The sequence below is a fragment of the Carya illinoinensis genome, chromosome 2 (genome assembly GCF_018687715.1).
Source record: "Carya illinoinensis cultivar Pawnee chromosome 2, C.illinoinensisPawnee_v1, whole genome shotgun sequence".
NCBI lineage: Eukaryota > Viridiplantae > Streptophyta > Magnoliopsida > Fagales > Juglandaceae > Carya > Carya illinoinensis.
Window position 1 is genome coordinate 35,158,204 of NC_056753.1, and position 18,334 is coordinate 35,176,537.

Sequence of the window (18,334 nt, forward strand, 5' to 3'; positions counted from 1 at the left end):
AAAACAAGCTCATCGCTCATTTTCCGAATAAATTATAAAAAAGAGAGAGAAAAAGACACGAACCAAGCTCGGCAGCTCCTTCCAAAGCACAGAAGCAAAAGCTAAGCCGAATGAGAGCGAAGCCTTCGCTTCAAGCTCCTATATTTCAGAGTCATGGTAAGCAAGCAAATATCATACCCCTCCTCCATTGCTTTCTTTTACCTTACAAACCATGTCCTAAAAACGAAATTTCGCACTTCGTTGTAATGTTTCTTAATCTGTTCTAAATTCGAAATGATTGAATCTTTTGACTAAATTAAAGCTTTGTTTAGAGCTTTGCATCTGTGTGTATGTGTATTTTATCTTTTTGTTTGAAACCTAATTTGAACTCTGGTTCTGCGCATCCAAACACTCACTTGAGCTGGAGACCCATATGTTTGATTCCAATGAGAAGACTGCTAGTTCGAAATAGTGCTTCATCGGAGTTTTATCTAACCAATACCGAACTTTTTTGGGTTGTTAAATTTGAACTGTGCACTAGTTTTACACGTCTCGTTGACCAGCTGAGGAGAATTTTACTTTACTACTTTGGCTCATGATTTGGGTGAAGTCCCATTAGTTACTTGGATTCATCCAAGAAAAAATGTTACGTTGTTTATGCTCCTTTATAAAAATCTGAATGTGAAAAGCTAGCCCTTTAACAAGATTCATGTATAAGTAAACTAAGAGAATTCAGTTCACTGTTTGAGTAAAGAGAATCACAGAAAGTGATGAATATTCTAAACTGTTGAAGTGCGAGAAATATTTGCTAATATTTATGCTGGCAGTTCTAAAGGGTCATTTTTTAGGTTTTCTTTTGACTAGTATGTATGTAGTTTGAAGATCCTGTTAATTATAGAGCACAGCGGTCTAATAAAGCCGGTGTGTTAATATTTGCATTTCACAGACTGGCACATGGTGGGGCTTTTAGAAGGCCAGTTACTTTTGCAATTCATACATAATAATACCTTTCTCAGTGAAATGCTCCTTTGGGAGCACTGTATTTGGATGAACTGGAGCATTTCTAAGTCAGAAGGAGTTGAACTTGGACCTTTTTAATTGTATTTGAGTCATGTAAAATTGTTCAACCAGTTGAAAATTAGTTTTTTGTGTTGCTATATTTGAGAACTGAATCATTACTTGACATGCATCAGGCTACACCATTTCTAGCTGGCCTTGCAGTAGCTACTGCTGCTCTTGCTGGTAGATATGGGATCCAGGCCTGGCAAGCATTCAAGGCACGTCCTCCAAGACCCAGAATGCGCAAATTCTATGAAGGTGGTTTCCAGCCAACAATGACGAAAAGGGAAGCGGCTCTTATTCTTGATATTAGGTAATGATTGCTTCGTTCCTGAAAATAGATAAGAATCCTATATTACCCATCTATGCTTAGAGCCATAAAACTGCAACTGTCACCCTCTGGATCATGTACTATCATGGTGTTTATTACAACCGAAACATTAAGGACTAAACTAATCCACAGGCAGAATAAACTAAACATACACTGTAGAATTTACCAATTTAGTTGATGAATATCCCTCAAAGTACCATTTAAAATTGCATTCTTGGTCTCCCTGGCCATGTTTATGTTTACCATGGTTGACCTTCCACCTTTTTTGTGTGATTGATTAAGCTAGGTTCAACAAGGCAACTAATATTTGAGACTGAGAAGGAAGAAAAAATGTTATGTGGATAATGCTTGTTCATTAAAGGAAGGGTTGTTAGAGAATTTCATAAGTGTTTGAGAGACATAACATTGTAAATTTTACATTCTAAAGTGACTAGGGAACTCCAAGAAAAGTGGCTACTTGATCAAGTGAAAGCATAGAAAGGGAGAGTTCAAGTTGTGTAGGGGTAAACTAACTGCGATGTATTTTATTCTTTTTTAACAAAACTTATAAAAAAAAAAACTAACTGTGATGTGTTAAGTTTGTAATTTTGCAAGCTTAATGAGGCCGCAATGATGTTACAAACTTAATGAAGTTATCACGTCATTTCTTTGATGATCTGGGGCATCTAAAGTTAGAAAGTTCCAAAAATTATATACATTAGAAAAATTTCAAGACTTTGCCTCAAAAACTAGGAGAGATAGTAACAGGTTTGGGCAGTTTCAAGGATCTAATTATGTAAGCAGATATATTTATGTCATCTAAGTTATACTGCTCACTTTGTTCCATTGACGGGGCACCACCACATAGTTTATTAAAAAAACAAGAAACACAAGCATAAAAGGGGTAGAGGGAACTTAGGGTTTCAATATTAATTTTTTGTGTGTTTTGAATAGATTTTTTAAATAAACCACATGGCACCAAGTAATGAGACAAAGTGAGCAGTATAACTGGTGTGGCATAGTAGTATTTCTCTTATGTAAGTGGTTTTATATCTAAATGCTGGAGTTTAATGTGAACTGGTTTCAAGCAAAACAAAATTGACTTTTGTATTTGATTATTACGGAAGGTTGCTTTTGTGACTCGGGCTAAGCAATGTTCCAATCTTGTGCTGATGATTTTAGGTAATGTGTGAGTTCTGTGGGTTATGGACTTGGATTGGCTATTTTTTCACGACCCAGTTGAATCTACCCATCCAGTTATGCATTTGCTTTATCTTGCACCCTTTTTACTGGAGGAAAAGTACAAATCTTTCATATGGTTTTAATAGGGAGACTGCAACTCCGGACAAGGTCAAAGAAGCACATAGAAGAGTAATGGTTGCAAACCATCCTGATGCAGGTGGTAGCCATTACCTTGCTTCCAAAATTAATGAAGCTAAAGATATGATGCTTGGAAAGGGGAAAAGTGGTGGCTCTGCATTCTAAAACTGGGGGAAGTTTTTGGATTATTGTTCCCTCATACGTTATGTTACATTTTAAAGCAAGAAAACTCATGCTCAACCATGACCTATGTGCCTGTACTGAAGTTGGAGAATTGAAATCTCGTAGCACTGCTATTTTTCATTCATTTTACCCTTTTACAGCAGGGTTAGACAACTTAGACTTCTCCCTAATTAAACAGCGCACCCTAATCCACAACTGGCCATGAATATATCTATATATATATGCATGTACGATGATCAGAAGATTGGTTATTTATGTTTGGATAATGATACACCACCAACCTATTTATAACTCATAAATAATTTTAAATATAATAAAAGTTTTTTATTATATTTAAACACATTAAATCATCAATAAAGTCAAAATAAAATTTAAAATAATATTATTTTTCTACATAGTTGTATACAAATTGTAAATAAAAAGTAAGTTTATCATTTTCCTTTTATGTTATGGGGAATAATATAAGAGGACTAATACACCAACTCCACTCCTTTACAATTTGTTTACAACTTCATCATAAAATAATGAGAAATGATATTTGCAGTCGTGGTTGTGCAAGCAGCGTGTAGTTACTTTGAAAAAAATGAATTAATATAGGATCTACATGAAAAAAAATTAACTTTTTAATTATGGATTTTACTCTTTTTCAAAACGATTGCGTGATGTTTACAATTCTACGATTATATATAGTATTGTTTTAAAATAATATTATTTTGAAATTCAAATCTAACAAATAAAAATTAATATTTTATTAGATAGTTGTCAAACAGTTATGAAGTACTGATCAATTTATCATTTCTCATAATATAATACTTTACACGTATACTCTTGCTTGTAACGGAAGTCGACCTATGCGTGGGAAGTGTGCTGTTGGGGCCTCAAAGAGGAGAGCGACAAAAACGTTCAACTATTTACACGTGTAAGTAGCACTGGCTTGCATGAAAGAATCCAAAGAGCTGCTTGCTCGTAAGGAAGCTAGTCATATCCTCGCCTTTTTCCTTCTGTCTGTCTGTCTGTCGCTTGGTAATGCCTTGTTTGTAACAGACGGTTTATAGTTCTTTCCTTTGTTGGTTCTATGAGTATCAGTTGGGCTTCTTGATTGGCAGCTCCGGCCACGAGGACATTAATATATAACTGGATAAACACTGGTTTTTTTTATTTTTCAATTTCGATGAAAAATATGTAAAGAGGAGTATATACCAAAAAACCCCTAATAAAAATATCTTATTATTTTCAGATTTTTTTTATTATTATTATTACAAGAAAGCCAAGCCTTTTTTTACTTTTTTAGTAATTTTTAGTAGCACATGCTCTCCATCAAACATATAAATTATTATGCACAATCACTTTTATCTATTAATTTTTTTGTTAAATTCACAAAAACAATTTATTAAATTCCCAATTGGGCAGAAATTTTCGTTATGGTCCTATTTCGGTCAAAGAATATTATTAACTTTACTTTTATTTTTTTTAACAATGTAAGAGATTTTTGTACTATTTCCTTATATTCTCGTTTTTAATTAAATGCAATATCATTATTTAAAAAAAAAAAAAAAACCTTAAATAGTATGGTTGAGTCCCTACCCTACAACCCAAGGGGCCAGGTGTCCTTCCCAAGTGCAGCTCCTACGTCAGCTTTTGGGCATTTTTAGCAGTCATTATCCAAAAAAATGTTTTATTTTTTCTTGTTATCTTTTATATTTTTCTCTTCGGCTGGCTGCTACTTCTTCTTCTTCCTTTGCCACCCAATTCTCTCGGTCTGGAATCAACAGTCACACACACACACACACACAGAGTCCAAAACCACCGCTAAATTAACTACTCCCAACCCTATCCAACTTTCCAAAAATCTTCCTCTAAGCAAAGCTCACACTCCGCACGCTGTAATAAGAACTCTCTCTCTCTCTCTCTCTCTCTCTCGTTTTCAATCTCTTCTTTGGCACAGATACATACGTGCATGTTTTTTTTATTTTTTTCATTTGAGCCCAGGAAATGTACAGTTTCCCTTCAATTTCCAGTCCATGCAGTTAGGGTTTCGCGGTCCTACATTCATTTTCACTGGATCTCACCAGCTCGCTCCTTCTTCAAAATGTTCTGGTTCGGTTCAATAACCCTATTTATCCCTTGTTATTGAAATTTTTATATTTGAGGAGCCTTTTAAATTGCAAGGAAGAAATTTGTAACTTTTGTGGTCCCTTTAAACTCATGCCCATATTTTGCGATAATTGGTATAGACAAATAAATATATTTTAATATATACAAATTATAATTTATATTGGAGGGGAAATCTTCGGGTTGGTGAGTAATGGAATCTGCCAATGACCCCATCGAATCGTTTTTCAATTCGGTTCAAGTTGTAAAAGAAGCGCTTTTGCCTCTCGAATTGGGCATTCGGAAAGCGGCGAAAGATCTAGAACATTGCTGGGGGGGAGGCCAAGTGAGCGGTGGTGATAGGAATGGCAAGGTTCATATCTGTGGCATGAAGAAGAAGGATGGCCAGTGTGTTGTTGTTGATGAGAGGAAGAAGGGTTTGTCGATTAAGGTTCCGATCAAGGCCTTCCTGGGAATGTTTTCGTCGAATTCGGGAAATGGGCATCGGGCTGAGTTGCCTGACAGGGGTTTGAAAGTGATGGATATGGGTAAGGAGGATGTTGGTTCTTGTATGAATTGCTTGCAGTTTGCAGTCACATGGTCTTTGTTGCTGAACAGTTTCCTTCAGGCGTTTCCCAGCCCGTTCAAAACGGGTAAGAAGCGGTTTCAGAAACCCGGGGATGAGGAGAAATTGTGTACTTCCATAAAACCAAAGGTTTCATGGGAAGCGAAACAAAAGGATTCCGAGGGACCGATTAGAACATTTCAGAATCAAGAAAAACATGTATCGCTCGATTGCTTTATTGGTTTTGTTTTGGATCAGTTAACTCAGAACCTTCAGAAGTTCGATCAGGGTGTGCAAGAACATGGTTATAAGAGTTCTGACACTTCTCTGCCGAACTCTTTATCTTATTCCGATCATTTGAGCACACTCACTAGTATCTTAGAAGGCCGAAAAGCAGATGTAAATGGGCTTTTAGGAAATTTAAGGTTTGCTAGAGTGGGAGGTGTGCCTTCGAGTGTAGTTGACGTGGCTTCTTCGGTTAATGAAGACGGTTATGATGGTGCTGCCGCTGGGAACAGTGAAGAAACCGGAGGCACTATACCGCAGAAGCTGGCCGGTGGTATCCTTAGTATTCCTCTGTCAAATGTGGAGCGCTTGAGATCCACATTGTCCACTGTTTCGTTGACAGAACTAATTGAGCTCGTACCACAGTTGGGGCGTACTTCTAAAGATTATCCTGATAAGAAGAAACTATTCTCTGTCCAGGATTTCTTTAGATACACTGAAGCAGAAGGTATGGTATTTCAGGTATCCTAATAACAAAAATGGTTGCTTCAAATTTGGTTTCACTTTTTTCTTTTTCTTTTTTATCTTTTTATTTTTTGTCTATTTGATATAAATTATCGACACAAGTTTTTTTCATTCTTGTGGATGGGCCATCTTGTCCTTGTAATTGTAAAACACTAAAGCTATGTTGTTGAAGAGTCTACTTAATGTGTGCCGAGCACTGTTATGTCTAGTCATTATCATGGAAGGTGGCAACGTGGGGAAAAAAACTGGTGGTGTCAGTTTGCTCATTTTTTGGAAAGATGAAGAAAAAGTTATTTTGAATTGTAAGAACGTTAGTATTTGGGTTATTTTGGAAATAAGATCCCTTATTTCCTACCTCTAAATGAAGCCTTCAACTTTTTTTTTTTGGATATCCTTGGGTGTCCGGGCCAGCTTATGCGCACCTCGACTAATCCCACGGGGCCCTGAAGTTAACGGTCAGGTAAACCTCCAGTGGCCCTGAGGGGACTCAAACTAGTGACTATTGGGGAGCAAACCCAAGGCCTTGAAGCCTTCAACTTGAACTGCAGTTTTAGAGCACAACCTTGTTGACAGAGTAAAACTCCTTGCATGGCATTTGTCCTATAACCTACTCATCTAAATGATATTGTTATATAGATGTGGCCATGAAAAAATACGTTCCAATGTTAACACCTAATTTTGTATCAATTTGTTGTAGATTCTGGGCTATTCTGGTCAGAACTGGAAATAGGATCTAAAAGTTCTTTCTATCAATATAATGCTAGAAACATCACATAATTCCATAATTTTCACACACAATTTCGATAAAGTTTCACTAGTAATCTGAGGATCAGCTGAATTCATATGATCTAGTTGTCATAACATACACCATGATGAATTTGGATTTTTGTTGGCTGTGTGGGACCTTGTTTCTGAAATGCATTTCTGACCTTGAATTTTATATAAACTTAAATATTGATGTATGTGTAGTGCTAAACTGCTGACAATGGTGACTCACATTTATATCCTCTTTTATGGTCGATGAGATTTGGAGTTTTGTGAGGTCAAAAGTTGGTGAGATATAAGAGGTATTTTATGTGAAACTACATGGTACAAACAAAAAAATGATATAGAAAAGCTGCTCAGAAGTACTAATGGGGGTAAAAATAGGGGGTCACTAATTAACCGTCTCTTTGGAGGTCAAAAAAAAAAAAAAAAACTCAAACTTGTTACTTTATTAATCCTTTTTTTTTTTTTCTTTAATACGTAATTTTAAGCAAGTAAATAGGCATAGCCCAAGTACACAAAGAGTATACAAGCAGAAACACCTAGATACAAGCTAGAGACTAGGAGCTAGGAAGTGCTAAAAGAAAATCATTAATGTCCTGTTTGGGTGCTAAGGTGATCTCAAATCATCTAAGATAGTTTTGTACAGATGGATATACCCTCCATTCAAACACACAACTTATTTCCTCTGAAATAACCTAATTTTAACTCAACATTGTTCATTGATGGGACTTTTATTATTATTCCATTACTACAACAATAAACCAATCATTGACGAGATCTACTACTTTTTGAACTTCCCATAAAAAAATAAAACATATCTCAACCTATTTCGTACATCCAAACACATCTCAATGGGACCTACAAAACCCATTCAAACATAATAATTCACTACTATTCATAGATAAACTCATATTATCTTAGATACTCTTAGCATCCAAACGGAGCCTTAGGTTATCCCAACTCTAAATTCCCCCAACAAGTGTTCTCTTTCATCAAAACACCGCCCATTCCTTTCCATAGGCACCACATCAAACATAAAAGAATCATCTTCTAGATATCAGGAATGCGATGACTACCCATAAATCCTTTCCAACAAGCCAAGAGATCCACCACCCTCTTGGGCATCACCCAGGCAATACCTGACCTGCTAAAAATCTCATCCCAAAAAGTCTTTGCAACTTCACAGTGCAGAAACAAGTGATCTGATTCACCATCTTTCTTGCACAAATAACACCAGTATAAGCAGATTATACTGTGCTTTCTCAAATTATCCATTGTCAATATCTTCCCTAGAGACACCAACCAGCAGAAAAAGCAACTTTACTAGGCACCTTGGCTCTCCAAATACCCTTCCAAGGGAATTGATTGTTTGGCAAGTCAGCGTGTTATAATAAGAGCTGACTGTAAAAATGTAATCTTCAGCTTGTTGCCACAACAATCTGTCCTCCATTCCCTGCACAATTTTCATATAATACAGCCTGCTAAAAAAAAACTAGAACAACCGGCACTTTATTAATTCGTCATTAACTCCACCAAGGGTGGTGGCTCAATGGTCATTGGTTTACTTCTAAGTGATTTGCTGTGTTCTAGGTCCTGGGTTCAAATCCGAATAGGGATTCATCTGAGACTATTGGTATTAGCTGCCTGAGGATTTATTGAACTCCCTAGTGGGGCTGGGTCCCAAGCTATGGCTCAAACCCGACTTGAGAGAGTGCCTGCAGCTTTCCACCGTCTAGGACTCTCTTGTCCCGTTGGGTAGGGTGCTATTATGGTCACACCAAGATAGGGAAGCCACCTCCAGCTGCCCCCCTCTTACCCTTTTATTCAGAATTTTACGGTTCTTTTTTTTTTTTTTGGGTGATGTGTATATCTTGGCTCTACATTCTGCAGTCTAATTAAAGAATACTTCACTGATTGGGAAATATCAGCTGCTCCCTTTAAGATGATTAAAGATTCCCAAGAACCTCCGTCCATGAACTTTAATCACCCAAGCATAATCATTTGATTCGCAGAATCGTAAAATTCCAAAATAAAATTTCATAATATCATAAACTAGAATACTTATGAAAAAAATAATGTCATTGACAAGAATGAAACATGACCATGATAAACTTATGAAACATGACGGTCATAAACTTAGTATAAACATAAACATAACAGTCCGAGTGATTACTGCTTATCCTCTCTATCACTAGGTCAAGTCTTCTCTACTGCCCTTAACCTGCTGACTCGTCCTTATTAATAGCTGAGAAATTTTAAATCTAAAAACAAAAAATGGGTCCAATAGTCAGTAAATAGTACATCATACAATAAAGTGTTTTTTGTAGGTAGTTTCTTTAAAATCCCCTTTAAGTAGGTTTCTGGTGCTTTTACCCCTAGTTCTTGATGAAAATTTCAAAGAAATAGGATGTGTAGAAGGGGTGGCAGTCTGTGCTAAAGGGGCAGATTTAATGTAGAAGTGACTAGTTTTTGTGGATCTAAAACTCACGTAGGTCACAGGTGTACACGTTTTCTTGGCTGGTTGGCTGGTGGCAGATTGGAAGTGGACTTTAGGCTCTAGGAATTTGGGTGTAGAAAACCCTAGGCTGACAGCTGCTTAAGGGTTTTCTCTAAAGCCTCTTATCTCTTTTATAAGAGATGAAAGCCTAGATGAACAGGGCAAATCAGGAAATTAGGCTCCTTAGAGCTTCAAACTTTCCCTAACAGCTCCTGATATTTTCCCTAAACTATCTATATAGATCTCATCTATATTTGGCAGCCTCTCCATTTCCTTGAGACTAAATCTTAATCAAACTGCATTTTCTTTTAAAACGAACTTCTTTCCATTTTTTTTTTTACCAGTAGCTTTTTTTCCATTTTAAAACACAAACAACTTCCAATTTAACACAAAACCATTGTACAGCTACACACACACACACGCAGGAACCTGTCTTATTGTTATTTAACAAATTTCTGCATGCTAAAAAATTAATATCGAGTATGGCAGTAAACTGGGGAAGGAAAATGTCAGGTGGCGAAGATATGTTTGCTTTGATTGCAACTAGCTGGTTTTTAATGGCGAGATGCTTGATTTTTAAGTTCTAAAAACATCTAAGAAAATTATATATGCTTTTGAGTGATGACAAAATGAAAGTAATTATGATGTTTCTATATAAGTGGAGTAAATTATCTAGAAAGTTGATACTATTTGTACCTTTGAGTCCCGACATTCAGCTGGTTTAATTGACACCGGTAACAATGGATGTTGTGCTGGTAATATGTTTGTGGATATTAAGGCTGTGTTTGGTTTGTAGGATAAGGCTTAGAGTAGGATTTATGTGGATTGGCAATTGGTAAACATTTCAGGCTTCAATAAATAACTCGCCCTAGAAAGAAGAAGAGAAAAATGCGGGGGGAGGGTTTATTATCTTATGAGAAGAGGCGGGAACCATTGTTTGTTGTCTATCCTCTTTTTTTCATTGTCGAGTGTAATATCCAGTAATATTTAGGTTTATATTGTGTTTCAAAAAAGGCCAGATAAGGAATAGATACAGGGAAAACATTTATGCTGCCTTAACCATGCTATGTATTACAGGGAGACATTTACACATGAGTGGGCATTGGTTACCATAGCTAAATGATGGGCATTGACGCTTGGTTAATGACTAGATGGTTGACGAAGAAATATGCAATTTTAGGATATTGAGAGTTTTGAAAGGGGAAAAGGGAAAAGAGTAGTCATCTTGGCTAATACATTTTTCGTACTCAGGTTCTTCTGCATATACAATATCTGAAAAGAAACTTTTTTACCCATTTTAACCCGCACTTTCTCACAGGAAGGAGGTTCTTTGAGGAGTTGGATAGGGATGGTGATGGTCAAGTAACTTTGGAAGATCTTGAAGTTGCATTTCGAAAGAGAAAATTGCCTCGAAGATATGCTCAGGAGTTCATGCACCGCACTAGAAGTCACTTGTTTTCAAAATCAATTGGTTGGAAACAGTTTTTGTCCCTGATGGAACAGAAGGAACCCACCATTCTTCGTGCTTATACTTCTCTCTGCCTGAGCAAGTCTGGGACACTGCAAAAGAGTGAAATATTGGCATCGCTGAAAAATGCAGGGCTTCCTGCAAATGAAGACAATGCCGTCGCTATGATGCGATTTCTGAAAGCAGACACGGAAGGACCTATTTCTTATGGACATTTCCGAAACTTTATGCTGCTTCTCCCTTCTGATCGGCTTCAAGATGATCCTCGGTAAGAAAGTTTTCAGAATGTGTTCATGCACGTTTTTTTGTTGAATTTCCTTTGGTTCAATCAGAAGTATGAACTTGTTCCCAAACCTGTAGTTGGAGTCTTGATAGCTGAATAGCTTGTTTGGTTCAGTTACTCATTAATTTTCTCGTGTATACTTTTTTCTTTGCTTAGTGCCTTGAAATGGTAACGGCTCTATTTTTTTCTTGCTGATTAATGCGTAGCTTCTGGAGATTGAAACTTTGGAATGGGATTAGAGAATGCAGAAACAATTAAGCAGTCCTCTAATATACACTTCTGATTATTCTGTCTGCTGATAGGACTATATTCACAAATTACTAATTTCTTGCTGATAGTAACCTCTTTTTGTAATATGTACAGGAGCATCTGGTTTGAAGCAGCAACTGTTGTTGCTGTTGCACCACCTGTGGAAATACCAGCTGGAAGTGTTCTAAGATCTGCATTAGCAGGAGGCCTTTCTTGCGCCCTTTCATGTTCTTTAATGCACCCTGTCGATACAATAAAGGCAAATTCTTTTGCTTGGTTTTCTGTTCATGCATTGGCACTTCTAGTAATTGTGCTGTCATGAACAGTGTATATAATTTTTAAGGACCAATCTTAATGCACTTTCATTTCCTAGATTTCTATGGTTGGAGATATTATTGGTACAGATTCATTTCTTAAAGTGATTGGATTTTTTGGGTTTGTCAGACTCGTGTACAAGCATCAACGCTGACCTTCCCTGAAATCATTTCAAAGCTTCCACAGATTGGAGTTCGGGGGTTGTATAGGGGTTCAATCCCTGCAATTCTTGGACAGTTTTCAAGGTTATTGTTATTTTTTCTTCTCTCATTTGTCAGTCAATTCTTGTTCTTTTGGCTGATGTTTTCACTGGGCATTGCAGCCATGGTCTGCGAACTGGGATATTTGAAGCAAGTAAACTTGTTTTAATAAATGTTGCTCCAGCACTCTCAGACATCCAGGTAATCGTTATTTAGCTGTGTTTATTACAGAATTTTACACCACTCTCCAATTTTTTCACCTTTTTGTCCTGTATCTTCCTTGGATTCTGTTTGAAAGAGTAAATTTTGAGAATTATGTACTATCTGATGTTTAGAATTAGCAACAATTGCCTATTTTCTCTTGAAAATGTCAGAGATAGGTTTTCCTAAGCATGAGATATCCAGTCTGTCCTGTCTTTCAGGCTGTAGTTCCCATTTAAGAGTCTTACTGGGATGTTGACTAACTTATTTTAGTTTACGATTGTCATCAATTTGTTGTTCTGTACCTTTTGAAACATCACAAGAAGGCATTAAATATAGAAATTTTTGGCTCAGTTATATGTCCTTCAGAAGCTGCCTGGTTTGTCACATAAGCATAGGTCCCGCATGCATCTTCAACATAGTGGGTGTTATTCTTGGCATCTAAGTTATATGCTTATATAAAGTCAAGGAGCTCTTTCATACTAGTTTCAAAATAGATAATAGCATAAATCAAAATAATGACCTGTAGAGTATACTGTAGAAGTAAAGTACCACTAGAGTAACTCCAACCAGCTATCTTCGATGTCCTGTATTTGCATTTTTGTGGCTACTAGAAGCTGTGTGCGCGCGCGTGTGTATGCATGTGCACACATGCACTTGAAGAGCATAAACAATAATGGGATTTGGGATGTGATAGGACTCTTTGTTGCCTAATATACCTTTGGAAGAGGAATTCAGATATTCGCAAAAGGCAATGGATTTAATCACGACAGAAAAAAGGAAAAATAGTCTTAAGACTCTTAGTTGCTAATTATTTATCAAAAAAAGACTCTTAGTTGCTAATTATGTTTGAACTGATAAAGAAAAAAAGTCACCATATTTGCTCTTGTGTAGGTCCAATCGCTATCATCATTCTGTAGTACATTTTTGGGGACAGCAGTGCGGATCCCTTGTGAGGTATTAAAACAGCGGTTGCAGGCTGGCATTTTTGACAATGTGGGGGAGGCTATTGTTGGGACTTGGCAACAAGATGGTCTTAAAGGTTTCTTTCGAGGGACTGGTGCCACTCTTTGTCGTGAGGTTCCATTCTATGTTGCTGGCATGGGGCTTTATGCTGAGTCCAAAAAGGTGTGGAACTCTAATCATAGCTGTTGTTCTTATTCAGATGCACAGTTGCCAGGATTGTCTTTCGTTCATAGGGATTGTTGATTGTAATCTTCTTATTGTACCGGTGAATGAAAAAATTCATTGATCCCAAAGTAACCAAATTTTATTTACATTGATATTGTAGAAGAGTAATGATAGACAACCATTTTCGGTATCATGTTTTGAATTCGGAGTATTTTTGTAAAATGATGATACTTTTATAAATATTTTATAAGTCACTTTACAAACTTGCCCTTCATTTAAAAAATGTTTTTGAAAAGTAAAATTCTATACACCACATTCACATCCCAATATGATGAGGTGGCATTGCCCATCAATATTAATATTTCTTCTTTAAAAAAATAAAGGATCATCCAGGGTAATAAAAGTGCAACATTTTACATAGTGGGATGAAAGTGTAGGAGTATGGTGTATAGCATTACTCGAAAAGGATTGTGAAAAAATTTGTATCATTTTCCATTGTAGGATGATTTAAGGGTTGGACAAGAGAATGAAGCCAACAGAAAACATGGCAAATGGAAATTTAAGAAGTAATATCCTCACAAATGTCCAATGTAGGTCCCCCTTATATATAGAAAATTAAGAACTCATTCAAGCTTTCGGACACCAGAATTCTGTGGAGAGAGAAAAGTCTCCACTATGGGCATAAATGTCTCTTGTTGATGATAGATTAGATGGGAGAAATGATCTAGCAGGCCCTGAGCTGATACAATATAAAATATGTTTGGTGTAATTGGTGTTCTGTTTTGTCTGTTAATTGTTATTTGTTAGATTGAGTTTGACATGTGCTTAGGTGGGACCCATGTGAAAGTCATTTGGTTAAATAATATCATGTTGATCTTCATGTGCTGTTTTGAAGGCTGTGCAGCAACTTCTGGGACGGGACCTGGAACCCTGGGAAACAATTGCTGTTGGAGCTTTATCTGGTGGGCTGGCTGCTGTTGTCACTACACCCTTTGATGTGATGAAGACTAGAATGATGACTGCACAAGGTCGATCTATACCAATGTCAATGGTAGCCATCTCCATCCTCCGCCGTGAAGGGCCCCTTGGCTTATTTAAAGGTGCAGTACCCAGGTTCTTCTGGATTGCTCCCCTAGGGGCTATGAACTTTGCAGGCTACGAGCTTGCAAGGAAGGCCATGGACAAAAATAAGGAGGTAGCAGGCGAGTAACTGTCTCAGGAAATGGTGGCAACTTCCAGCTAAAGTTTTGAAGCAGCAACACTAGAATGCATCTTTTGGTTTTTCACGTGATGATGGCAAGTTAATGCTGCTGAAAAAGAGTTTTGAGCTTTTTCCGAGCTTAGTATTAGCATTTTTTACCCGAATTTTCCGTTGGCAAACGTCACTGCCATTTTTTTTTTTTTTTTTTTCAGTTTCTTTACCTGTTTCGTACTTTTTGGGCCGCTTGGTAGCGGCACAAACATGTTTATTCTATCTTGTATCTCGCGCAGTTAATCCATTCCCAACTTTGTTTTTCTCTATAGTTCATGAAAAAGAAGAAGAGGACTTTGTTCTCTTTGTTTTTGACTTTCAGTTATATACATCATTAAAATGTACATATATATCTTTTCTTGAGCTCTTATGACATGACCATTCTACGTATCCAGTGATGATTAAGTTTAAATATTTGAAAGATTACCCTGATCTGCGATGATGGTTTTATTGATCAGATGATAAACTCAGAAATGCGGTTATTGCCGTTTTGTCTCTAGAAAAAGGTGGTTTTAAAATGCCGATGATGTTGCTCTCAATATAATTAGTTGCATGGTGGTTGACGGATCGTTATTAAGCGCATCCACAGGCAGCAAAATGGCGACCGCAAAACCTGCTTTCAGAATTTCTAATGCTCAGATGAGATGGAAAACACATCCAGATCCGAGAAAAATTCTGTAATCATATTATATGAATGAGAAACATGATACTTGTTAATACTCGCAGTTTCAAATCCTGCTTTTATATAAATCAAGAGGGAGATCTGTGTCAGCCGTACAAATAAAATCCTATTTTCACATGGTTTGGCTAAAGCTCAAATCCTCCAACCAAAAGTAACCAGATTACAAACAAGAGAAAATGGTTATTTATTACCCAACAAACATGGGACATGAGAATTTTGAGAGATTCAGCTTGAAATGAGACAAGTTGGTAGAATCAGAAGACGTAATCAATAACCCCAGTAATCATTACGGATTTCATCATCAAACTTCTTCTTCAACTCGGGATGCTTCTCAAAGTACTCATTTGCGGTCATGGTGCTAATCTTTTTCTGTCAATATAAATGAAAAGCTGTGAGAAGTGAGAAAAATTTTGGGAGACTGAAGATGTAAAGAGCAGTTGTTTTCTATCACCTTCATCTCTTGTACTTCGACAATTTCCTTTTCCAAACGCTCAGACTCCTTTAAGGATTTCTCTTCTGCTTCTTTCAATTCCACCAACTTGATGTAAAGTCAACATACAAACATATCAGATGCTAATATCAAGATAGAGGGAGGACAGGAAAGGGCATAAAGCAATTGATCTTGAGTAAGTTCTCACCAGCGCATCGAATTTTGGCTTGTACTGAGGAGTGACTGTGTCTACATACTTGGGGATTTGTATGCCTGCAAGTTACAAACAATTGACAAGGGGAAAACATGGATAGGCATAAAATCTAGAAAAGTGAAAACCAAGTAAAAAAAGGACAAAAAAAGTGATTCCCAACAGAGACATGGACTAAGAATGGACTAGTTGGAAAAAGCACTAAAATTCATTATCCTGTGATTGGCATTTGAAACCATATATAAAGAATTGTACAAGTTAGTAATCAAATTCCTGCTGCCTACAATATGTTCACAGGTAAACATGCTCCACATCCAGAAAATCCCTCAAGAAAAAACTTGTTAAATGGTAAACCTAGAAGTCCCTCGAGTGTTTCAAACTGATAATGGTTTACTCAGCACAAAGTTGTGATAATGAATTATACTAGTTGATCCCGCTAATCAAAATTTCTATTGTGTTCAAGGGTTCTTGGCTAATCTGGCAATATAATTAAGCATTAGAACATATTTCCCGATCAAAAAGTATTAGAACATATTTCCTAAATTATCCTTTCCATACACAAGCATAAGCTAATTTTAGAGTTAGCTTGAGCTCGGAATACAAGAATTCTCATTTACTTTCCTTTCTTACCCTTTTCTTTCTCTTTCTTTTGTTTTCCTCCCTGGTGCAGCAAATGAAGGAATTAAGCAAGTGCACTTAAGCAACAAGTAAATAGCACAAGGACATTGAGTGAGAGCATGCCACCTAGAATAAATGGTGTTGAGATATGCTAACCGAATGAAGGGTTAATAAACAAAAATAAATTAAAGAAATGATTAGGTACCAAATAAACTACTAGGTACCAGAATTAGCAACCTAAATGTACCATCTAATGACATAAGAGCATAAAGTAGAATCGTCTGACCACAAAGATGCAGAAATCGTGAGCAAAGAGCTAGACCAACATAGAAATCAACACAAAAAACACAATGATTGTACAAGGACCCTAAGGATGATGCAGCTATAATAACATGAGGTAACCACACAAAAACTAATATATATTGCCGGCGCATTCACCAGTGAGTTAGAAAACATACTGTCATAAGCCTCTTTGTACATATCCACCAAGCGGGACCCAATTCCTTTTCTGTAATATTCCCAATCTATGGGCTCTGGTTCCTGCACAAAGATAAATCATTCATTCAAGATCAACAGCTAGTAAGGTCCAAAGGCAATCTAATAAATTACCAATCATTATCGATCTCCACGAAGCCACTTTATGTTATCTAAAGCCACACATAAAACGCTCCTCTGACCTCCTAAATGTCATACTCTCCAAGCATGCTACTCATTTGAAACATGGAGCATTAGAAGGATCGAATCACCCTTTCAAAAAAAAAAAAAAGAAGGATTGAATCATAGTATATTATTGTAGCTCCTAGCTAAATAAAACAAGTGCATTAGGGTAAGCTAATATTTTCGTTTTCTTTGATATCAAACAACAGCAAAGAAATTTTGTTCCAAATACAATCATTCCTTTCTCAACCTTTTTGATATGTAATTCCTTTCTTAACCTACATTCCTAACGAACCAAAGAGAACATTAAATAGAAAAAATAAAATGAAAACAGTAGCCAACGAACCAAAGAGAACATTTTTAGCTCTATTTTCCCGAACTAAATTTCACAAAACGGTAGCCAATGAAAGATTATCCCTCTTTCATTCTCTACCACAAACCACTGATAGCAACAGAAGTAATTAAAATACAGAAGAGACCCGTCCAAAAAAATAACAATCAATTTAGAAATGGAAAAGATCCAACAAAATTACAGAGGCACCCGTAAAAGATATATAAGAGGGGGTCGGTGGTGGTGTTGTTTGGACCTGGCTGAACTTGGTCTGGAGGGTGGAGTTGACCTCATCAAAGGCGCGGCGAAGAGTTGCGAACTCTTTCCGAGCCTCATCGGTGACCAGAAGCCTCGCCATCCCTTCCCAGTCTATGGTTCTCGACGCCTTCAGTGCCACATCGGCAACTTTCTTTCCCGCTCCGCTCATTTTCCCGGAAAACCTCTGTTCTCAAGTGATCGAATGTGCTGCCAGATGCCTAATCGCTCACGGTGACGCCCTTTTCTTGGTGGCGGTGGTGCAATGGTTGTGCTCTATTTTGAGTTGGTCTAAGAATGTGGGTCTTGGCCCATTTTGGATCGAGTCCGGACCAATAAATTTGGGCTTCTTTTATAAGGAGGAAATAAATACCCATATCAGCGGTTTGAATTAAGGGCGGCCCAACGTTGAACTTCTGGTCATTGAATGCAAGGATCCAGCGCAGATGGCACTAGGACTTGGGCCCGTGACTACTGGCTGAACTCTCTTCCCTACATGGGCTCGCGTAATAAACTATAGCTCTTTACG

General features: G+C 37.1%; 3 protein-coding genes across 3 annotated transcripts; 2 read left to right on the plus strand and 1 right to left on the minus strand.

Annotated features, from left to right (window-relative positions):
* Nucleotides 1–2,975, plus strand: LOC122301325 (mitochondrial import inner membrane translocase subunit TIM14-1-like). The gene is made up of 3 exons (XM_043112600.1): nucleotides 1–156; nucleotides 1,173–1,351; nucleotides 2,677–2,975. The coding sequence occupies exons 1-3, from the start codon at nucleotides 154–156 to the stop codon at nucleotides 2,831–2,833; spliced, it is 339 nt and encodes a 112-aa protein (XP_042968534.1). The 5' UTR covers nucleotides 1–153; the 3' UTR covers nucleotides 2,834–2,975.
* A 1,569-nt stretch (nucleotides 2,976–4,544) lies between these two features.
* LOC122301326 (mitochondrial substrate carrier family protein C-like) lies at nucleotides 4,545–14,991 on the plus strand. The gene is made up of 7 exons (XM_043112601.1): nucleotides 4,545–6,240; nucleotides 10,841–11,258; nucleotides 11,637–11,781; nucleotides 11,967–12,082; nucleotides 12,160–12,238; nucleotides 13,133–13,366; nucleotides 14,265–14,991. The coding sequence occupies exons 1-7, from the start codon at nucleotides 5,157–5,159 to the stop codon at nucleotides 14,577–14,579; spliced, it is 2,391 nt and encodes a 796-aa protein (XP_042968535.1). The 5' UTR covers nucleotides 4,545–5,156; the 3' UTR covers nucleotides 14,580–14,991.
* A 337-nt stretch (nucleotides 14,992–15,328) lies between these two features.
* On the minus strand, nucleotides 15,329–18,070 carry LOC122301327 (ATP synthase subunit d, mitochondrial-like). Its single transcript, XM_043112602.1, has 5 exons — nucleotides 17,807–18,070; nucleotides 17,021–17,102; nucleotides 15,942–16,006; nucleotides 15,755–15,841; nucleotides 15,329–15,672 (listed from the first exon to the last, which is right to left on the minus strand). Exons 1-5 carry the CDS (start codon nucleotides 17,975–17,977, stop codon nucleotides 15,571–15,573), a joined length of 507 nt encoding a protein of 168 aa, XP_042968536.1. The 5' UTR covers nucleotides 17,978–18,070; the 3' UTR covers nucleotides 15,329–15,570.
* Nucleotides 18,071–18,334: the final 264 nt, after the last annotated feature.